Source organism: Panicum hallii, chromosome 3 (assembly GCF_002211085.1).
Source record: "Panicum hallii strain FIL2 chromosome 3, PHallii_v3.1, whole genome shotgun sequence".
In the NCBI taxonomy this organism is placed as follows: domain Eukaryota; kingdom Viridiplantae; phylum Streptophyta; class Magnoliopsida; order Poales; family Poaceae; genus Panicum; species Panicum hallii.
Genome location: NC_038044.1, coordinates 51,020,630 through 51,043,916, shown reverse-complemented (window position 1 = coordinate 51,043,916; position 23,287 = coordinate 51,020,630). Strand labels below are relative to the sequence as shown.

At 45.9% G+C, this 23,287-nt stretch overlaps 1 protein-coding gene and 1 pseudogene across 1 annotated transcript; one reads left to right on the top strand and one right to left on the bottom strand.

The window, feature by feature from the left end:
- Window positions 1-15,486: 15,486 nt before the first annotated feature.
- LOC112885457 lies at window positions 15,487-16,305 on the bottom strand. Its single transcript, XM_025951075.1, has one exon. The coding sequence runs from the start codon at window positions 16,303-16,305 to the stop codon at window positions 15,487-15,489; it is 819 nt and encodes a 272-aa protein (XP_025806860.1).
- A 4,282-nt stretch (window positions 16,306-20,587) lies between these two features.
- Window positions 20,588-21,945, top strand: LOC112885456 (annotated as a pseudogene).
- Window positions 21,946-23,287: the final 1,342 nt, after the last annotated feature.

Below are 23,287 nucleotides of genomic sequence, written 5' to 3'. Positions count from 1 at the left end.
TAAAATCTCTAATCTAGCAACCACGCGAAGATGCGTTGAAAAATTAATTGTAGGCAATATTTGATCTTTTTAAAAAAAACATTTGACAGTCTGTGCCGGTGGTGGTACTTAGCTCTTTGAATGTAAAGCGGTCGATCCTAGGATTGTTTCGAAGAAATACAGCTAGTAATCGGTCAATGGGATCCATTCTTAGCAGACCCTGGGAATGTCTCCATGATTAAGGTGCTGCCACGGCGTTGTGTAAACAACTTGGAATGGTCCTCCATTAGAGCCATATATTTTTAGGATTACTCCCCTAATCTGAGCTCTGATGTAGCACTTAATAATAACCATGAGATGGAGAGCTCCCACCTTTTCTTTTCAGCCTCATAAGGTCTGTATTATCTGAGGGAGACTTCCATGATCATGGCCGGTTGCCACTAGGGCAATGGGTACAGCTGACGCAAGGCAGGGTCAATATCCATGACAAGAAGTATAATCTGAATTAGTTTGGCGTGCCACGCCAATGTGGCGGCTCAGTCATGTCGATGCATTTGGACCGATCAGCCTTGGTCTGTCCAAAAGGGATACTTCTTGAAAAATTAGTTTGGCACGTATCATTATTAAAATATTAATTTTTGCTAAAAATATGAGTTTGCCATGGTTAGGTCAAACAGTAAATTTGGCTAGATTATCTAGTATAATTTCTTTATTTCCCTTGTAAGACTTTTTTTTTCTATCAGCAGGGAGTGGCCTCTCCCGTTTTACCAAACGCCCCCTTAGTTTCAACCATATTGTAAGTCGTAGTTTCTTTCTTTTTCTAAAAAAAGAATCTAATAAACCCTTTATTAATACTGAAACACATTATACTCACAGTTCACTTATAATATAATTTATGTCGTGACTTATAATATGATTTATGTCGTGACTTATAATATAATTGCATGGCCTCGTGCAACCTTGGCATCTTCGCACCAGTATTTGCTCTCGACGGCGCATTCTGGCCCAAGTACCCCTTCGCAGATGGTATATACTTCACATATAAGTAGATGAACGAGTTATGTACACAAACAGTTCTTCTCCACGAGGACTGCATGCATATTACATGACAAGAAACACAGAAGCAAAGGGAAACATGGACAGACACTAAACAAGTTTGAACTGCCAAACCCCGAAAACTCGCAGGAAGGGAGGCAGAGAACCAACAGAGCGCTGCTATCAAAACTCTGAATATCTACTAATTCTTTCCCTGTACGATGACGACCGCTGCACATCTGGCCTGAGACAACTGATGAGGCAAGGCACCGCCTCTTCAGCTCCTGTGCAGTTCAACTTCAATGACGACAGTTTCCCAGAGCCAATGGATCTAAAAGAGGAGCATCCCAACTGAACCGAGGAGGAGCGCAATCGATGCCTGTCTGGCCGACGATGCAAGGAGCTGGCATGATTGGAACCAGTGCTTGCGCCTGCTGCACATAGAGCTAGCGATGTGCTTGTCCATGGAAGCTCCTTTATTGGGGTGGTACTCGTGAGCTTCATGAAAGAGACAATGGCGTGACGGCACAAAGGGCATGATATGGAGCCGGGAACGCCACGGATGGATGTTGAGCTGCTTGTGGTCGAGCACAAATACAGTGCGCATTTGGTGCAGAACTCATGGCCGCAGCCTATTAAAATATGCAGTTATATTGGTTATATTAGCAGGGTTAAACGATGCATCATGAGTCAGTTTGCCGGTACCTTCTGCAGCTACCGTGCATTCCACCTCCAAGCATATGACGCATGGATCCTGACATGTGGAGGAGGCAGAAGTCTTTCTCCATCAGCACTCACTGCAAAATATAAAAAAACGGTTGAATTTTCAACGGCATATAAGAAAACGAAAAAAAGGAAAACATGGCAGCTCTATCTGTTTTTGTGGACTTCAAAATTTGATGTTGGGGATAACAAATAAATGTTCGTTTCTTATTATCGTCATTCTGGGCAGTGAAAAGCATGCCTGTTGGTTTGGAGCAAGTCTGTTGTTTTAGTTCCCCAAGGACAAAGATAATACATAATAGGAAAATACTGCTGTAAAGCATTGGCAACCTTCATCTCTTTCACTGGAGCAAGTTATGTTGATACAACCACTGGAGCATGCATGTTTGGTAAATTTTAGATGTTCTTACAGGAGATATCGTTTAAATTTTAATTGTAGACACTTCATGATGATATACGAATAACTACATATTTTGTCTGGTATTTGAACTCGCCGAGCGATTTTGACAATGCTCATTAGTGGTAAACACAGATGTGGTGAAGGAAGAATGCGTATTCGGCCCTCTGGCTGTTTGCTTAGGATGCCTTCAACACTATTTTTGTGCCACGAACGAGCCACATCTCGAGGAGTCAACCTTCAAGCAAATAGTATTGGAGAAGAGTAAGCAATCCAAACAACTAGCATGGAAGTCTTTCCAGTAAGGGATTAACATACTCCAGCCCAATCACTCTCTCGTCATTGGAAAACAACATTTTTCAAGTTTCATGTGGGATACAAGAGCATACAACATCAGAATTCATAAGTACAAAAAAGTAAAAATAGCTTCAGGATTTGAGTACTTCAAAGTAAAGCTGGCTCAACTATATTTGCAAGTGACTAAATAAAGAGATCTTATTTCATAATACATTTTGTATAACAAAGAACATAACCATGCTGTGGCAGTTATATAGTAATTTTTTATAAGATAACTTTAATTAATTTGGTGTAGAAACAAATATTTATGATAGTGTTGAAGGCATGAGAAGCTGTTTAGCAGAAATCAGTAAATGGGAGTTGGCATATTGCTTAAATTCTCATGAAATATAAAAGTTAGCCGTCATACTTGGCAGCAGACAGCACTTCCACCACATGCCGCGTAATGGAGAGGAGTGCTACCTGAACCTGCGTGAAGGAATTAGTTAATCTAGGATCATATTAAAAAAGTCAGGAAAAATCAACTTGTCATCCACAATTACATGCCAAACTGATGGTCAAAGTTCCATGACAAACTGAATCAGGTTCACATTGGCCATTTCTCTTTAATACTTACCAATGAGGTCAATAGTTGAACCATCATTGACTGTGACCTCAGAGACCGAAGCTCCAAGATCTAATAGCAACTGCACACTCTCAGCATGGCCATGAAGGGCTGCCAAGTGAAGCGAGGTGACGCCGCCATCTGACTTTCCATTAATTAGCCTCCGGAGAGATCTGGAGAGCACAAGAAGAAATGGCACACATTTATCCGTGAGAGGGGATGACCACATAAATGAACACGCTGAGAGTACAAATAAAAATGATGCAGATTTATAAGTGATTAGAAAGATGCCAATATAGATGAACGACAGGGTTTTAGATACACCGCAACGCTACCGGATTCAGGCCCTTTGCCGAGTGTCTAGGACACTCGGCAAAGCCCCAATTATACTTGGCAAAGGCTTTGCCGAGTGTAACACTCGGCAAAGGACACTCGGCAGCGATTTTGTCGGCAAAGACGTCTTTGCCGAGTGCCTTTTGTCGGGCACACGGCAAAGACTTTGCCGAGTGTCCGGGATGGCACTCGGCAAAAGAAAGTAGCCGTGACGCCGTTTGGGGCCGTGACGGCGTCTTTGCCGAGTGCCCTTGAGTTGGTACTCGGCAAAGACTAGGCTCTTTGCCGAGTGACTGGGACGTGGCGCTCGGCAAAGACTAGGTCACTTTGCCGAGTGTCTGCCCTTGGCACACGGCAAAGTTTAGGTCACTTTGCCGAGTGCCTTTCCTCTACACTCAGCAATGTATTTTTTTAAAAGATTTTATTTTGTTTTTTCTCCGTCCCTGGATGGGGAGCCTCCATTTTACACAGGCACATATTCACACAGGCATATTATTTGAAATTTCACATACACAACCAAATTCACCCAAGTCTTATCGTCACACAACTAAATTTACCAAAGTCTCATCATCACACAACTAAAATCACATACACAAGTTTACCACACAAGAGTTAACAACGATAAAGGTTCTCAAATGCCAAGTCTACAAAGTGCAATACAAGTTTTACAACAACTAGTCTCTTTGCCATCACCAACAAGTCTTTCCAATGTCACATACGAAGATTTCGAGATGGCTGATTTGGAGTTGCCTGATTTGGAGATAGCGTAGCATGCGGATCATTTGATGCCGCCGATTGTCTCTACACAGAGGAGAAGAGATTGCATGTGAGACAAGATAAATGATGATCATACATAAATACAACTTATCCCCACTCACAGGAGTAGAGTACAGATCAGGTGGTGGAGGTTGCGCGAACAGAGAAGCTGGCGGAGGTACACCCGTTGCAGCGCTAAGACTCTACATGTAAGTAGGTACATCAGTCATCCTTTGCTCCAACTCCTGTCGTTTCCTCGTCTCTTCTTCCAGCCGGCCCTGCACAGTTTTCACCCCAATGTTACAGTAATGCAAAGAAAAGGTATGTAATAATCAACGAACGACGGATAAAGAAGGAATAACCTAGAGTGCCTGTATCTAATGGCGTGAAGTGTCCTGCTGAGGTCGTATGGCTGGGCTCGCACTCATGCTCCTTGCTCGAATCTGAGAAAGAGTAGGAGTAGAGGACGAGTCGATTGCGCCATTAGCAATCCAGTACCTGTGACAGTTCAAGTACTTGTAAACTAGGCACATTATTTGTTAGTGTGAAGTATGTGCTTGTTAGTGTAAAGCTTGTGTGTGTTTATGTGAAACTTTTAAAAACTTAAATGCAAGTAAAAGGGGTATTTTTTATAATTACGGAAAAACTAGGGTTGTTTTTGTAAAATGTAATTGGATGGGAGGTAACTTTAGAATAGGTGAAGGGTTGTTTTGCAAACACATTTTACTTACTTTAAACCCTGTAAAAAAATGCATTTACCCAAGAGTTTAATTTGAAATGTATGTGTTGAATTGTGTGAAACTTTGTGTAAAGTTATGAAAATAAGTGTGTTTATGTAATTTTACAAAAGTACAAGTCCTTTTATATAAAAAGTTTTGGAATTACAAAAGTAACTTTCAAAGTTACTAGGGGTCAAAGTGTAAAAATATTTGTCATCATTACGTTACCTTAACTTGCAATTAAGTCCAAAGTTATATGAAATTTATCTAACTAAGGACAAATACTATGGAAAGTTTGATTTGAGTCCAAAGTTTTTAAATAAAGCTGTACCCTTTGAGTTTTTGAAGTTGAATTCTAAAATAAAGTTGTAGAGCTTGAAAAGTTGTACAACTCTCATTTTGGGTCATATTCTTGTTTGAGCCCTAGATTTATGGGAAATTATGGTTTACTAATAAGCCCCTAGGATTTTTGTAATTTTGCAAACCATTCCCCCGGACCCCCTCCTCTCTTTCTTCTTTCTCTGGCGCCCCTCTGTTTCTCTATTCCCCTGCTCTGCCGCCGGCTGTCAGCGCCGCCCACCGCCGCTCTAGCTCCTCCCCTGGGCCACCTCCTGCTCGGGCGGACTCCACGCGTCGCTCTTCCCCTTCCCCAGCCCTGCTCCCCTCCCCTGCTGCCCTCTTCCGCGAGCGCCACGACCACCCGAGCTCACTGCTAACCGCCACCTCGCCACCGCCGTCGCCAGCTCCTGCTCGCGCGCGCAGCACCCCTCTCGACCTTAAAACCTGCTCCACAGCTGCTCCACGATCTCCTTTACTCACTCACGCGCTTCTCTTCCACGGCAATTCCTTTCCCCGAGCGTAGCTCCTCGCCGGACCTCCGCCGCAACCACTTCTCGCCGTCGACAGCCGCTGTTGCCGCCTCTCAACCCCGATCCAATACTCCTGCAGCATCACGACAACCCACTAGTGCTCCCCAGCCCATCCAATTTCATTCTCCCGCGCCCGAACATCGTCTCCCACAGCGCCGGCAAGCTCAAGCTCTGCCGCCGCTCGGCCGCACCGTCGAATTACCGCCACAGAGCCCCTCCGCGTCCGCCAAGAGCACCAGCAGCACTACATCATTCCGCAGAAGCTTCCCAGCAGCTTCTTCACCGCCCTCCAGCACCCCAGCCACCGGAACCACCTCGCCGTCGCTACCTCCTCGCCGGTGAGCTTCTGTTCTTGTCGAGCCCGTCCTTCCGCCCTTCCTCCCATCGATCCAACCACTTCAGTAGCTCCCTCTCCTCCTGCTGCAGCTATCAGACCCAAGCTTGGCTGCCTTTCTCGCCGGGAAGCTCCTCGTCGACGAGCTCCTCCGTGCCGCCGCCTCGGCCGCCGTGGGAACCCCACCTCCGGTCATCCCCTTCCCTTCCCAAGACCCCCTGAAGGTGCGCCTTGAGCTCCTAATGCTCTCTGACCACTCCTCCTCCACCCCCCATCGCTTCCCTCGCCGGAATTTGGCCGGTGCTGCTCCTGCTCTTCTTCCCCGACGAGCTAAGGACCTGATTGAAAGGATTTCAAAAGTATCAAGGATGTCCCTGCAAGATTCCAGAACTCCCCCCAATTCAAAAGCTGTGAACTTTAAAAATGTGTAGAAAATTCAGAAAAATGCCAAACCAATTTTGTTTGAATCCTTGAGTTAAATTTGACTACTTTTATATAGGGAGTTTGAGCTGTATGTGTGTATTTTCTGATGTAGATTAAATATTAGGAAATAAGTGTTTTATTTGTATCTCATGTTATATGCATGTGTTGTGGCTGAATTTTTGAACTTAGGTTGTATGTCCTATGCGTAGCTCTGCGTAAAAGTTTCGATTCTTTACTGCTCAATTTCTTAGAAATTCGAGTACCCTTATTATATGTTGATGAAATGCTTAGATTTTATTTAAGGATATTTCTGTTAATATTTGTATCTGAAATTGATACCCTAACTTCCTTTTTTTGCATGTGTAATCCATAGTAAAAATATTAGGATTAATAATAGGCTATACATCAAGTTATGGACTTATGCTTGTTTTCAAAGATAATTCATTTATGCTAGTTCTTGCTTATGAAAAATTATGAAAATATTTTGAGGCGTTTCTCTTGGGTAGTGTAACCTGTTCACAAAATTTTAGAACAAGATCTTGTATATATCTATAGTTATAAATAACTCTTAATCTGTTAGGGTTGTTTTTGTTTATTTTTGTGGCATAGTTTCTGTGAAGATAAAAATCTTGATAAATTTACAGTACCTTAGAAATCGCTTTATCTGTAGCTGATAAAAGTTTCAACCTCAGTTCTATAGTAGTTTATTCTGTAAAAATGAAACATGTTCTAGGTGTTAACTGTTTGCAATAATTATTCTAATTTATTTACTGCATAAAATGTTTTGAAAATTTTAGGGTAAATTTGATTCTGTTTGTTCTGTTTGTGATAATCTTTGTAACATCAGATCTTAATCTTAAGATCAGTTGTTTATAGTTTATAAACCATATCTATTAGGTTAAAATGAAATCAGCCCTAGTTATTTTACGTAGTTAAACCTGTTGTTTAGTGTAGCTAATTAAGTTAGTCAATACTCGATAAATGACTGCCCAGCAGAAGAGTGAATGATATGTTTGGTAAATAGAATGTTTTTTATTTTGCATTGTTGATAAGTTTGATAGTCTTAGCTCATATTTTTGTGATAGACATGTATGATGTTTAATTAACCCTTCCACACGAGTGCTCGTGCCCTGCTATCGTGACCTTATTCTTGTCTGGTTTACAATCTTTTAGAGCCCCTTTTTTATCAAAATCCTTAGTTACCCCTCTCTGTCAGCACATTTCTATCGGCCGATTTATCGGCTAAGATATTTGGCTACACCCCCTCAGCTATACACCCATAGAACACATCCTTATCGGCCACGTGCCTTTTGGCTGCGCGTCGGTAAGACACCCATCGGCTATATGCCTACCCACCACACGCCCTCTTTAGCTACACATCTATCGGCACAAGCCCATCAGCCACATCCTTTTTAGTCTAGTTCCGCGCTTGTGTTCTCATCAGCCTAGTCCGATATTAGTGTTCTGTTCCACCTGGTTCTTATTGCAGATCTTGTTTAGATGACCCCATCAGCTGTATGTTGTACTGACGTAATCAAGCCGATGCAACTACACCTAGTTACCTAGGATAACACTTAAATACATCTCAGTTAGGCGCAATCAATGCAGAATAGGACAATCAGCTACACGGCTGATATACCCCAGTAGATATAGGAAAACATTAAGGATGAAAACCGGCTACACAGCTGACCCACCAATCGGCTGAATACGCCGAGACACAGACCATAAGGATACGTAGTTCGACTAATCTACCAATGCACCATCGGCTAGTTACTCGCACTAATCAACTAGCTATGCCAATACATCACTCGACTAGTTCTACCCGATGTGTAAATCGGCTAATCTGCCGATGCACTAAATCGACTAGTATGCCGATTCACCGATCGACTAGTACACGTACACAAATCGGCTCAGCCGATGTTCACTATTCAACTAGTTTGCAAATGCACTGATCGACTACTTGTACCGATTCACAAATCTAGTACATGCGCACATATCAGCTCGGCTGATGTTCACACTCTTGACTAGTTTACCAATGCGCAATCGGATAGTTACATGCTACACGAGTCGAGTAGTTGTTGCACAATCGGCTACTTCCAATATTGAATAGTTACATGCACTGATCGACTAGCGTGCTGATATTCACAGATCGACTAGCTTGCTAAAACCACAAATCGGCTAAGCCGATGCGCGCAGTGATCAGCTAGACATCCGATTTAGATGACATATCGGCTGCACCTGCCGAAACACACCACCACAGATCAGCAAGTTAGCACAATAAGAGTCTCTGTTAGGCACGGCCGATACAGCTTTAGCCAATCAGCTAGCACCAGTAGACATCCAATCGGCTAGACCTGATGCACATGAATCGGTTAAGGCCAAGGCTAATGCACCAACCAATCGGATAGACCAGAAACATACTGATAATCCAATCAGCAAGATCTTTTCTTTTTCTATCCTTGGAGTACTGTACCTTCAACGTTCCTCTCTATATCAGCCGATTTGACCTCAGGTGAACCAAAATCGGCTAATCCCCTCTGATCATACACAGGGACCGCTCCTGCCGATTTCTCTTCCAAACAGAAATCAGCAGATTTCCTAAAAACTATGTAGATAACTCCCTCCTTTTCCGATTCTATCGGCTAAAACCCTGTTGTTTCCAATCAGCTCTGTTGTAATCCTCAACAAATAGTCAATTTTAATTAGTTGTCCACCTAAAGCTCTACCTAAGTTTAGTTTCAAATCTTTTTAGTTGTTATATGAGTAATATGTTAAATGAGTGTTGGATTGCAACTTTATCGTGAAGTAAAATAGTTTTATGTGCACACTTTGAATGTAATATTGCATTACATGTAGATATAATTACTTCCATAGATGGTACCTACGAGATCTCCCAGGAGTCTGTAGAGGATATTTCTGAAGACCAAGTGAACGTCACTAAGGGATTATCTGAAGCCCCGAACCAAAGTTCGAAAGATAACAATACTAACATCCCTGACTCTAGCCCCACCAACGAAGGCAAGCCCCGGTGCATAACCCAGTATTTTAAATTACTACATTATGCAATCTTATACTTATATATTATATCTTGCATTAAGTCTAGGAGATGAAATGGAACCCTAGATGCATTGCATCCTAGGAACCTATGTATTGTGCCTGAGTTCTTGTCGCATAGATGCTCGGCTAATAGGACCGGTAGAAGTCGGGTGATTTTCTGTCACTCGCGCGATATAGGAGTTGCAATGTTTACATTCCTGCAATCACTATAAGGATGACGGACGGGATTTATGTGAAGTATCATGGTTGAGATGATACCCCGTCTGTGTTGATGAATTTGGCTAAGGTTGTAGTGTGTGGTAGCGGTGGTTAAGCGTTTGAAAGTACTAGCCACATGCCGCGAAATATGGTAACGGTAAGCCTAGTAACCAATCGGCCCGAGGAGTGCACATACCTCCCACCAATCGTAATTCGGTTTTTCGCACACGCACCGACGTGCGGAAGAACATTCCGCAGCAGATGTGAGTACATCCTACAGTCACGCACACTGTAGGCATACGTTTCGCACAGGCGGACAGGAGTATGGTCATGTAGTCGCGCTACAGACATATGTCCTGCACATTGAATGTGCGTATGGTCCTACAGTCGCTTGTGGTGGATCTGATCCACGAGTCAGAATGAAAGGCAAACGGTTGCTTCGGAACGATCTCTGGATGTTCCAAGCGTGTGAGCTAGGTTTACCCTTGCAAGGATAAAATTCGATTCAGGAATTGTCCGTTTCTCATGGAGATTGAGACTGCTAAATTCCTTTGCCACATAGAGTAATAAGAGCAACCTGATAATGATCAAAGATGATGTTTGCTGAAAAAGTTCTACCATGTTTGAATAGCTATAATTGCTTACTTAGAATGGATAACCAACTAGAATCTGAAAGCTAAAAATTAGAAAATTAAGGATCTACTGTTTGTTGCTTTTCAGCTGAAATTAAACCCAGAACCATTACAAGCCTTCATAGTCTAGTTACATGGATAAATATACCATGAAATAGGTAAGCCTTGCTGAGTATTAGAATACTCAGTCTTGCAATGTAAATTTTGTCTAGGTAATCTCCCAGAGGACTCTGCTCTGCTTGTGCCATGACCCTATGCCCTTCCCAATGGTTGGTCCGTGGAGTGGGATCCGTCCCCGGCCAACACAGGTCCCTCCGAGTGATGTTGAGCATGGGCTTAGCTCAAACATCCGTTGTGCGACGTCTGTAGAGTCGCGTTTATTTTCCGCTGCAGATACTATAACTTTGAAAAAGTCTTGTATAAATTCGAATTAGTTAGGTTTTTGTACTATGGTTGTATACCATGTAATATTAGATCTGTGATGTAAAAACGGTTGGCATTTGTATCTCTGGACTCGCCTTCGTGCGAGGTACCTTGTTTGATCCTGCATTTGGTGGTTTATCGGGATGTTACCCGACAGGCCAAGGGGTTACACCGTTTGAAGTACGTTGGAGCCCTTGAGAGAGGACTTGCATACTTGACCCGGCATAATTCAGGTTGGTTCTGCCACAATACCGTCCTTTCTTCTTACCTCCTCCGACCCTCATGACGATCTCTGTGTCAAGGTCCTCTATGGTGGGATCATATTCTGGGCCATGGACCTCCCTTGCCATTGATGTGTACTCACTGAGGTGGGTGTGGATGCTCGCATTGTTGTATGCCTCGGACCCATCCTCCGGGTTGTAGCTGACGCCGGAGGTCGCCTTTCCCTTGTGGGATAGAGCAAATGCCATGAAGAGGTTGCAAGGCTGGCCACCATGTGATGATGACTGCGAGAAAAGCAACAAGATGATTAGAAAGCATGCATAATTGTGTGTTAGATGAAATAAATGTATTCGCGTACCCATGCTTTAGCGTATCCGCTGAGGTTGCGGCAGCCTTGATGGTGTGCTACACCTGTCATCATCAAACGTCGCTCCCGGCAAGCAACGTGATTCTCCTCCCACTCCTCGGAGCACCACTTTTGCACTATGCGTCGCCAGCAATCGGGATACGAGATGCACCAATTAGGAGCCACCTACAAGACACCAAGTACATGCATGACATATTAGAAGATAAAATTAAGCCGTCCTAATGTAGAAAAAGAATCAAGCCACGGTGTTCTGTTCTTTACCTGTATGTACTGCTCCAGAGTCAAATAAATTGTTCTTGCTTCTTCTTTGGTGACCCTCTGTCCAAGGACGGTGGCGTGGTAATTTCTGACGGCTTGGATACACGCCTTGTAGTGCATCTCCCAGACTAGTTTCTTGCAGCAGTTGGTGATCACCACATCCGCCTCGCCCTCTTTACCAGCCTCGCATCTGAAGAAATCATACATATACAAACACAATGGATCTCATTCATTTATGGTGTAAAATTGTGCAATTAATATGCGATTTATTGAGCACTTACCCACAGCTCTTTCTTCACCCGCTCCGCCTTGTTGCTGAATACCCTGCCCTCCCGATCTTCAGCATCGGGGGCCGCGGCGTAGTTCTCAAACGTATAGGCCGGCTCCCACACTCCGCCATACTCAACCATGCCAGGGAAGTGTTGCCTGCATAGAATACCGATGATGCCATTGACAGTGCGCTTGTGAGAAGCTCCAGGGTGCACAATCTTCCAGCCCCAGCACAAAGTGATTAAGAAAAATCATTAGTTTCTATTCCAGATTTGAACATATAACATGTAGAAGCGGTGAAAACATTTAAAGTTACCTATCCTTATCAAGAGTAATCAGCGGGCGCCTGTCATGAGGAATCGGTCGGTGAGGGAGACTCGGGGGACCTCGCAAGTAGACTCTCGACGCACCAGAGGCTGCGGAACCAGAGCCCGCGGAACCAGAGGCGGTGTGCTGCGCCTCCTCGTCCTCCTCCTGCGACTCCTCGTCCCTCTCCTGCACCTCCTCGTCCTGTGTAGGCAACTGTGCCTCCTCCTCCATGTCGTCCTACGAGGGCCCCTGTGAGCTCCCCCTCCCCCTCCTCCCCCTCCCCCTCCCCCTCCGTGACGACCCCTCTGCTACATCAGACGGTGCAGGGGCACTCCTCGCCCTAGAGTAAAGGGACCGTACATTCCTCAAGTAACCACCGCCCACCATCTTTGTTCAATCACCTGAAATTAAGAAGAGTAAACCAATAAGTACAGATAAACATGACATACTTAGAAAGAGATGCAAAATAAATAAAACATAATTACATAATAATATAGTATTACATTGATGAAAAGTAATCTTCATCATCAGGATTAGCTGGATCATAAGTCTCATCATCACTATCAACCATGTCATAGTCCGCATTATCCGAAGCATAACTATCATCATTAACATTGCCTAAATGTAATGCTTCTAGCATTTATAAGTCTTTCGCATTTTGCACCTGATCCTCCTCCTCCTCCTCCTCCTCCTCCTCCTCATCAACAACCATTTCAACTTCCGTTCCGATTGCTTCGGTTAAGTCTATCTCAAATCGTCCTTCTAGCCCCTCTTCTTGAAAGAACTCTCCATCATGTGTGTTTGGGTCTAAATTGTAATCCTCATCGATTGGGACAGGTACTTTGCCATGCAGTGATACCTTGTGCACAACATACCAACCCTTAAGATGCTCCTTGGTTTGGCACGCATATGGGAGATAATAAACTTGTATGGCTTGTTGGGCCACAATATAGACATCGTCTCCTGGTAAGACAGAATCCTGTCGGACCTCCACTAGCCCAAGATTAGAATATGTCCGTCTCATTACATCTGGATCAAACCAATGGCATTTGAATATGACGGGATTGAGAGGTTTGGAACCATGAAAACTGAGTTCGTATATTTCTTTAATTCTTCCATAATACTCAACATTATCAAGGCCGGGAGTAAAAACTCTAGAATTTGTGGTCTTTCGATTGGGTTGACTTGCCTCATGGCTTCTCGTCCAAAAACGATATCCATTAACGTCATAACCAGAATATGACCTGACCCTATAGTCAAAGCCATCGGCAACCTGTCTCAACTCGGCACTCATCCTATGACCCTACAAGTTCAAGCACGATAGATCATTATATTATTTGCACGTAAGAACAACTACGAATGACAAACTAAGTACGAGCTAGATTGGACGGTACCTACTGTTTGAACCAAGCAATGAAAGTGGGCGATCCATTCCCTGCGCCCTGTCTAAGAAGGGTATCACATTCCTGCTAGGTAGGATCCCTTGATTGACACCAGAACTCAACAAGAAATCGCTTCATGTACGGCACCACCTCTTCAAGGTTGGTCAACACATATAGCATGATCTGATGCCACTCTTGAGGGCTCAATATCTTAGTGGTCGAACCACTTGCACTTCCGAGTTGCCCTTGCAAAAGGCTGAGGTTCGATTCATTTTCGCTAGCATTGTAACGAGGGGGAGGATTATGCACGCTAGGGAGGTTGTTACCTACAGGACAGCAAGTACATGCATGACATATTAGAAGATGAAATTAAGCCGTCCAAATGTAGAAAATGAATCAAGCCACGATGTTCTGTTCTTACCATAGTATGTTGTTGTGAAGTTGGACACCTCTTCATGAATGTATGCCTCTGCAATGGAAGCCTCAATTTTGCTTTTATTTCCACATTTCTTTCGAAGCACCTTTAGACATCTCTCAATTGGATAGCACCAATAACCCTGCACGCCCCCCCATTCGTACCTCATACAGGAGGTGCAAAATCATATGCTTCATCGGGTTCAAGAAACCGGGTGGAAGGATCTTCTCCAACTTATAGAGAAACACCGGTGCCATTCTTTCTAAGTCTGCAACCACAGTCCGAGATAACTCCTTGGCACAAAGCTGGCAGAAGAAATAGCTCAACTCTGCAAGCACGAGCTAGACATGCTCAGGGAAATAGCCTCGAACCATCGCCGGAAGAAGCCGCTCAATCCATATGTGGTAGTCATGACTCTTCATCCCTAAGACTCGCATAGATGAAAAGTTGACCCCCCTACTCAGATTAGCTGCATACCCATCAGGGAACATCAACTTCTTAATCCAGTCTAGTACTTCCCTCCTCTGGGGCTTGGTCAATACGAAATCGGCCTTAGTCCTTCTCCATGTCTTTCCGCGACCAGGAGGCTTCATCTCTAGGTTTGGTCTATCACATAATATTGCCAGATCAACTCTAGCCTTAACGTTGTCCTTTGTCTTGCCAGGAATGTCCATGATTGTTGACCAAAGTGCCTCAGCGATATTCTTTTCGGTGTGCATGATATCAATGTTGTGTGGAAGGAGAAGGTCATCATAGTAGGGGAGCCGAGACAAGCCTGACTTATGAGTCCACATATGTTGTTCCCTACATCCCACAAAGCCACCTGCTGGATTGACCACGAGACCATCTATCTCCTGACGAATTGCGCCACTAGTCTTCATTGGAGGTGCAAGGCCTGTTGCTGCGACACCTTTCGTAAAGTTCTTGATGTCTTGTCGGAATGGATGGTCAAGAGGGAGGAATTGCCGATGTTTGTCGAAAGCAACATACTTGCCACCCTTCTACAACCAAATGAACCTAAGACCTTCCTTGCATACAGAACATGGGAACTTCCCGTGAACACACCATACGCTGAATACCCCATACGCCAGCAAGTCATGCATGGAGTATTGGTACCAAACATGCATTATGAAGTTTTGCTTTGTAGCCCGATCGTATGTCCATACCCCGTCCTCCCAAGCATGGATCAAATCATCAATGAGAGGCTCCATGAACACACCCATATTATTCCCCGGGTGTTCAGGAATAATCAACGACAAGATTATGTTCTGTCGTTGAAAGCATACGCCCGGGGGTACATTGAGGGGGATAACGAATGCAGGCCAGCATGTGTATGTGGCAGCCGACATTCCATATGGATTGAACCCATCTGTTGCCAGCGCAACACGTACATTACGAGCATCTCTGGCTTTCTCATGATGAATGCTATCAAAGTGTTTCCATGCTTCACCATCGGATGCATGTACCATCTTGTCAGGATTGTATCATTTGCCATTTTTGTGCCAAGTCATTTGTTTCGCGTATTCCTCAGTCATGTATAGCCGCTGGATCCTCGGTATGAACGGAAGGTATCGTAGGACTGTCACGGGAATGTTAAGCTGCCTCTTTGGGCTATCACTATCACTGTCTACCTCCATGAACCTTGAGAATTTACACTTTGGACAGTACTTTGCTTCCGCATATCCTTTCCTAAACAGGACGCACCCATTCATACAAGCATGTATCTGCTCATACGGCATCTTGAGTGCACGAAGGAGTTTCCGTGCCTCATACATGCTCTTTGGCAAAATGTGACCCTTCGGAAGCAGGCTGCCAATAACTGTCAACAAACCATCAAACGTGTCTCGACTCAGGCTGTACTGCGACTTTAACGCCATTATGCGTCCAATGGCATCAAGCTGAAAAACCATCGTATGTCCATGAAGGAGTTTATGTGACGCGGCAAGCATGTCGTAGAACGCCTTTGCGGTCGCCTCTATCTCCTCCTCCGTTTGTCCCTCAGCGAACCGTGCCTCCCCATAGTCATCAAACATATCCGCTACACCGGCATCAGCATCATAATCCTCGACACGTGGTCTCACCACATCCTCTCTCATACGATTGGCTTCACCGTGGTAGATCCACCAGGTATAGTCTGCCGTAAATCCATTCTTGCAAAGATGTTCCCCCATGTTCTTCTTATTTTGTCTTTTCCTGTTTGCACACTTGCTGCATGGGCAGAGAATCATACTCGCTCCTTTAGCAGCTTCGCCAAACGCCATTTCCAAGAAAGCATCGGTCTTGTTGATCCACTCACTAGTCATCCCAGCCTGACTTGGGCGGCCAATGTACATCCACGCACGGTCTTCCATCCTCTAACATACACACCCGATACAGAGTAATATCAATTGCCCTCCATCTATAGGATGTAACGGCCCTTCATCTATAGGAAAGTAAAAGGGAACATTGAGATGCTTCTATTTAACAGAAACCATGAAAAGAGAAGGTGGGTGGAGCATACGCAAGCATATATATGTCCATCTCCGCTATCAACAAGATAAGCTTTCAAGATCATATGATTGTTTACATCTACGTGGTCACAAGGCAAGCTTGCGTGTGGGAAGCAGTACACACCATGCAGTGCATCCATGAACACACCCAACTTGCAAAACTGAAGCCGTCCAAAGCCCTAGCTGATTGGTTACTCATCGCCTAATGGATGTCTTTAGATCACTAATCGCGGGAGTCAATACACAGTAATAAACTCATAGTGTGTATTACCCAAATGTATTTTTTTTAAAAAAACTAGAAGTTTCTGCTTGTAAGCAGCTGGATAATTTAGCATAGCGTGTTTACAAGATATCTAGCTGACATGGGTTTTAACCCACAATTTCAGTCGTACAAGCCACAATTATTAAGGAATTTCACACTAATTCAGTGGTGTGAGGAACATAGAGCTTTTCTCTCTATAGCTAAAGCTTGTACTGGTTGAAGTTGTTAATTCGCATCTTAATGGTTTAATACATGTCCTATTGTCCTACCTATTCTGACTCAACAGACATGGCAAAGGTGATCGACATATAAAGTGAACGGGAACACTTCAAATAAAACTAGCAAAAGATTAATTATAGCTATGGTAGTGGTTTATTTCTGTTATGATTGTGATTGTTTACCACCAGACATAGCATTTACATTAACCCATCATCCCCACATATGCATGAGCACATATACATACCACGTCTACTTTCTCAATAAGAAAATAAAGTGATCATATCTTAGGAGAATTTAATTGTATTCTTATGCCTATACTAGATGTGCAGTTCACCAATTGTTTATCATGCAGAACGAAAGAGTATCAAAATAAAAATATGAAGCACCAATGCAGTGATAAGAACATAGAACTGGCCAAACCAAGTACAATTTAATTGCAGAGGCATAGCACAAACACCTACGGCGCGTTCCGGGCCGTGCGGGGAGGAGGGGGCGGGCGCAGCCTGCGCGTCCACGGGAGCAGAGGCGAGGAGGGGCTCCGCGGCGTGTCCCGGGCTGTGTGGGGAGAAGGGGGCGCGGGCCGGGGGCGCAGCCGGAGGGGTCGGGGGCGGGTGCGGCAGGGGCGCGGCCGGGGGCGGGGGCGGGGGCGCGGCCGTGGGCGGCCGGGGGCGGGGGCGGAGGCGCGGGGGCGGCCGGGGGCGGGGGCGGAGGCGCGGGCGCGGGCGCGGCCGGGGGTGCCGCCGGAGGGGTCGGGGGCGGGCGCGGGCGGGGGCGCGGGCGCGGCGTGTGAGCGAGTGAGCGAGTGTGTGGGTAACGGCGAGTGAGCCGGTTAGATATGGCCCCTCTTTGCCGAGTGCCAGATCTGGGGCACTCGGCAAAGGCCCCTCTTTGCCGAGTGCCCGGATATGGCACTCGGCAAAGAAATCGAAATCCAATTTTTTTAAATATTCACATTCTTTGCCGAGTGCCTTGAGCCCTACACTCGGCAAACAATTTTTATTTTTTTCACTTTTTGGCACCGAACTTTTTTGTTGTGATACTTACATTATATGCAACAGTATGTGCAATTTGTGCCCATTACTCGAAGTGTTTGCTATATTTCGTCAATTTATTTCATTTTATTGAATTTCTTCTAATTATTGAAATTTGAACTACAAGTCACACGAATAATGAAAAACAATGAATGAAAAAAATGATATTCACGTTATTGAAGCATGCGTTGAGACCTTATCGAGAAAAAAACCAGAAATTTCAAACTTATTGTCCACGAAACATGACGACGAACTTCTTGTCCAGTTGTTTTTAAAATGTATAAAAAATAAATATGGTCCGAAAATTATGAAACTTGTCGAGATGTAATGATATCATATGGGGAAGCTGTGATAAAAATCTGATGAGGTTTCGCGAAAATTACAACATACCAATGCTTACAAATTGAAAGTTCTCCAAAGAGGTGTATGATTTTATGTGAAGCCCGATTAGGTGTTAAGCATCGTAGATGTGAAACTTTCACGAAATTTTATAAAAATTTTATCACGGTATCCTCACATGATAACATGACATCTCGACAAGTATTATAATTTTCCGACCAAATTTGCCTTTTATACAATTTAAACACGACTTGAACACAATTTAGTTGCCATGTTTCGTGAATAGTAGGTTTGAAATTTCTGGTCCTTTCTTCGATAAGGCCTCAAAGCATGCTCATTAACATAAATAATAATTTTTCATTCATTTTTTCCATTATTCGAATGACCACCCAGTTCAAATTTGAATTATTCAAGAAATTCAATAAAATAAAATAAATTGACGAAATATAGCAGATGCTTCCATAAATGAACCTAAATTACATATGTTGTTGAGGAGAATGTAGGATGATAATAGAAAAAAATTTTAGACAAAATAAAGAAAAAATATATATATTTTGCCGAGTGTCTTGCCTAGGCACTCGGCAAAACTCCTCTTTGCTGAGTATCTTCGACTAGGCACTCGGTAAAGACTCACGCTGTTAATTGCCTGTACGTCCTGGCGCTCGTTTGCTGAGTGTCTACCTTTGCCGAGTGCTCGACACTAGGCAAAAAATTCTTTGCCGAGTGTTTTTCTTTGCCTAGTGTATGGCACTCGGCAAAGGTGGAGTTCACCGTATGTTTTCTTTTGCCGAGTGCAGCACTTGGCAAAGAGTCTCTTTGCCGAGTGCCCGATATTTTGTACTCGGCAAAGCTCTGGACACTCGGCAAAGGCCGCATTTCCGGTAGTGCGAAGGCATCATTTTTTGTTTCATCTCTGGACTTTCCACGCATAACGTTCCAAAAGTCTGACAAGCTAGGCACGTAATCAGCCACAAGAAGCCGAATGCACCGAGTATGACCTTTCAGGGCGGCAAAATGAATAGCTGTCGCGCCACTAAAACAATCTCTCCTATGAATCTAGAAATTCAAGATACAAATCACTTGCATAAATAGAGATTTTGGAATAATTTGACCCAAAAATAAGCTAGGTAATGTTCACTTACATTAGCTTTGAAAAGAACTAGAATCTGTACAACTGCGCCCACACAGAAGGCCGGGATGCTAGGCCATGCCGCTGCGAACGCGGTCGGGCCGGCCGTAGGAGAGCTGGGCCATGCCGCTCCCCCTCGGAGCGTGCAGTGCGTACACTGAGCCTTGGCCGGTTGCTGCCGCTCCGCCTGGCCGCAGGTGCCATCTCGCCCGTATGGGGACCCACCGCTGCCCCCAATGCCGGGATCGACCTCCGCCAGCGCGGATACGTTGATTTCGCTGATCGGAGTGCCCTCCCTGCGCGCTACCGCCGGCCGCCAGAGACGATTCATGCGTTGCCGCACCTAGTTTCGCGATGGGGAGACAGCAGGAGAGGAAGGATAGAGGAAGGAGCGTTCTTTATTTTTAGCGATGCCTGCGTGCCGAGTCCGAGAAAAATAGGGGATGGCAAAATCTTTGTAACTAATGTAAAGTTCATGGCAAACGTTTACAAGGGGACGCAGGCCTGCGTTCGGAGCCACGTTTCGTGGCTTCTCCTCCGTGTAAGCAAAAGGGGTTTCAGGTGCGGCTTCTGGGATGGAGCTGCTCTGTTTGCAGCCTTTGGAAGGGCTCCGGCGGGAGCCTGGTTTGGAGCCGCTCGTGGAGCTCTCGAAAGGGGCACATAGTCTGCACCATTCCTCACGGTGTGCATTGCATGATTTGTAGCGCCCTGACGCGGGTCACATGCATTCGCACTGCATACTAGCTAGGTAGCGTGATCCAGGTGCTGCAAGTTAAGCGCATCTCTCTCGTACATCCCTCACGTCGAATCCCTGTTAGTTGCAACCAGGCAGTGCAATGGGACTGCCAGCCAAAAAGATAACGACACGACTGATCCTGCTAGAAGGAAACATGGTATGCAGAATTAGGGCAGTATTGTTTGGACGAGGGTTTCTTCGATATATGGATGTCATGTGTTAGTCAACCATGGTTGGAGTTAGGTGATCTGCAATAGAATATATGCTTTTAGCATCTCTGACGGTTATATAACACAGCGGCTCATGATCGGGAGGCTCATAGCTAGGACACGCACAAGTATAGTTCTAGCTTTTTCAGCGACACCAACCACCCCCGTGCTATGGAGATCGTCGTGCAGTCATCCAAGGTCGTCAAACCCGCCTATGGCGAGGGCAGCACTCCGGCCGTGGACGTCGTGATCCCCTCACCGTCTTCGACGAGGTCCACGACGAGTACATGTCCAGCATCCACGGCTTCCACTCGCCGTCCCCGACCCCCGCCGCCCTCGAGGCGGGGCTCGCGAGGGCCCTGGCCGAGTACCGCGAGTGGGCCGGCAGGCTGATCGCCGCGGACGGGTCGTCCGCGGCCGGCCGGCGAGCGCTCCTGCTGAACGACGCCGGTGTGCGGTTCGTCGAGGCGACGGCCGGCATCGCGCTGGAGGCCGCCATGCCGCTGCTGCTGCAGCCGGCGGCGGCGCGGCGCCTGCACCCCAGCGGCGAGGGCGCGGAGGAGCTCATGCTGGTCCAGGTCACGAGGTTCGCGTGCGGCTCCCTCGTCGTCGGCCACACCATGCACCACGCCGTCGGCGACGGCTTCGCCATGTGCCAGTGCCTGCTCGCCTGGGGCCAGTGCACCCGCGGCGCCACCGTCGACCCCGTCCCGGTGCACGACCGGGAGTCCTTCTTCCTGCCCCGCCACCCGCCCCGGGTCGAGTTCGACCACCGCGGCACCGAGTTCAAGGTCCCCAACGACGACGACGACGACGACGAGAAGAAGAGCCCGCCGCGCGCCGCCGACAACGACGTAGTGGTGACGCACAAGGTGCGCTTCAGCAGGGAGTTCATCTCCGACCTCAAGTCGCGGGCATCCGCGGCGGCGACCACGCTCCGTCCGTACACCACCATGCAGTGCCTGGTGGCGCACCTCTGGCGGTGCGTGACCAGGGCGCGGGGGCTCGACGGCGGCGAGGCCACGACGACGCTGCACATGGCCGTGAACGGGCGGGCGCGGATGAGCAGCCCGCGGGTGCCCCAGGGGTACACCGGCAACGTCGTGCTATGGGCGCACCCGGCCGCCACCGCGCGGGAGCTGCTGGCCGGCCCCCTAGGGCGCGCCGCGGAGCTCATCCGCCGGGAGGTCGCCCGCGTGGACGACGCCTACTTCAGGTCGTTCATCGACTTCATCGGCTCCGGGGCCGTCGAGGAGGAAGGGCTGGAGCCCATGTCCGACGCGGCGGAGAGCCCGGACGTCGAGGTGTACTGCCTGTACAGGATCCCCTTCTACGACCTCGACTTCGGCGGCGGCCGGCAGTTCCTGTACATGCCGAGCAACCAGCCGGTGGACGGCGCCGTCTACATCCTGCCGCTGTGCCCCCAGAGCGACGGGAGCGTGGAGGCGCTCGTGTCCCTCTACAGCCGCGCCATGGACGCCTTCAAGGACTGCTGCTTCTCCTTGATGGTGCCCGACATACTTCTCTAGTAAATTGGTAGGCAACCTTACTACGGATCGTCGTGCGTGTACCATCGCATGCATGTTACACGAACAAGAGATTATTATTGTAGGGATTTGCATGTATTTTGCAGGGCGGAAGAAGCTAAAATCAAATGTGGGTCTCGTTGGATCGGAGATTGACGCATATGTCACTCCATCATGGCGGATCCAGAGAAGGATTTGGCATCGTCTTTAGTCGGGTCGTGAGCGTGAGTCTCGTTTTTTCAGTGAAAGCAAATAAAGTGTCAGCCGTGTGCGTTGTCTTTAGTGTAATCTATCTAGGTTTTGTAACTCTCTTGTTTCAACTTTCGGACACGTGTATGGGCATTCGGCACCTTATCTGTTGGAATTGACCCACTTGTGTCAGTTTTCCGATCTCAAAGGGACAGCAAGAGACCACAGAGTAATCTCACGCATGACTACATTTCCGGTGCTCGCTCATCTTATGTTCGGTGGATTATATATACTCACATGTTGACACCAATCATACCATATCCATAAGCACTACTACAAAAATAATTTGTAAAAGCGCTCCTTTTTTCTAGGGATAGCTAAAAGGTAACCCGCTACTACAAAAGGAGCAGGATTACCGTAGCTTCCGACCCGCCTCTGAAAATACATCTTCAGGGGCGGGTGATGGCCTCATCTGCCCCTTTGAAACGGCCACCATTTGTAGGGGTGGGTGATGGCATCACCCGTCCCAAAAATAATTTTTAGGGGCAGATGATGGTATGACCCGCCTCTACAAATGGTCTTACATAAATAAATTCATAACTTTTTTATATGATCTCGGATGATGTTAAACTTTATATCAAAATTGTAGAGAGGATGAGACCTAAAATTTTATAGTTGATAACCTTTTCATTCAAGGTCATTTAATAATCCAAAAAATAATTTTAATCTCTCTATAATACATGTGTTGTACAATATATTATGAATGTAGTATATGTGAATATGATAGCAATTTGAACATATGTAGTGCGATTGTGATATTTTAACCATTTGAAAAAACACTTGAGATATGTGAAATATATCTTGTGTGAGTATATACAAATATATGTTTATATTTTCAAAGAAAAGTATAAAAATAAAAATAAAATGAATAAATAAATAATTGTAGGTGTGGGTGATGGCATCACCCGCTCCTAGAAATGATTTCCAGAGTCGGGTGATTGCGTCACCCGCATCTATAAATCAATTTCAGAGTTAATACAAAAGAATGACATACCTCATAGAGTCACAAGTGACTATGTAGTGTGGTAGAGAGAAGAGTACGCGTAAGGCTTAAGTTAAGCGGTTCGAACCCCGGTTAATGCTTCTGTAGTAGGGA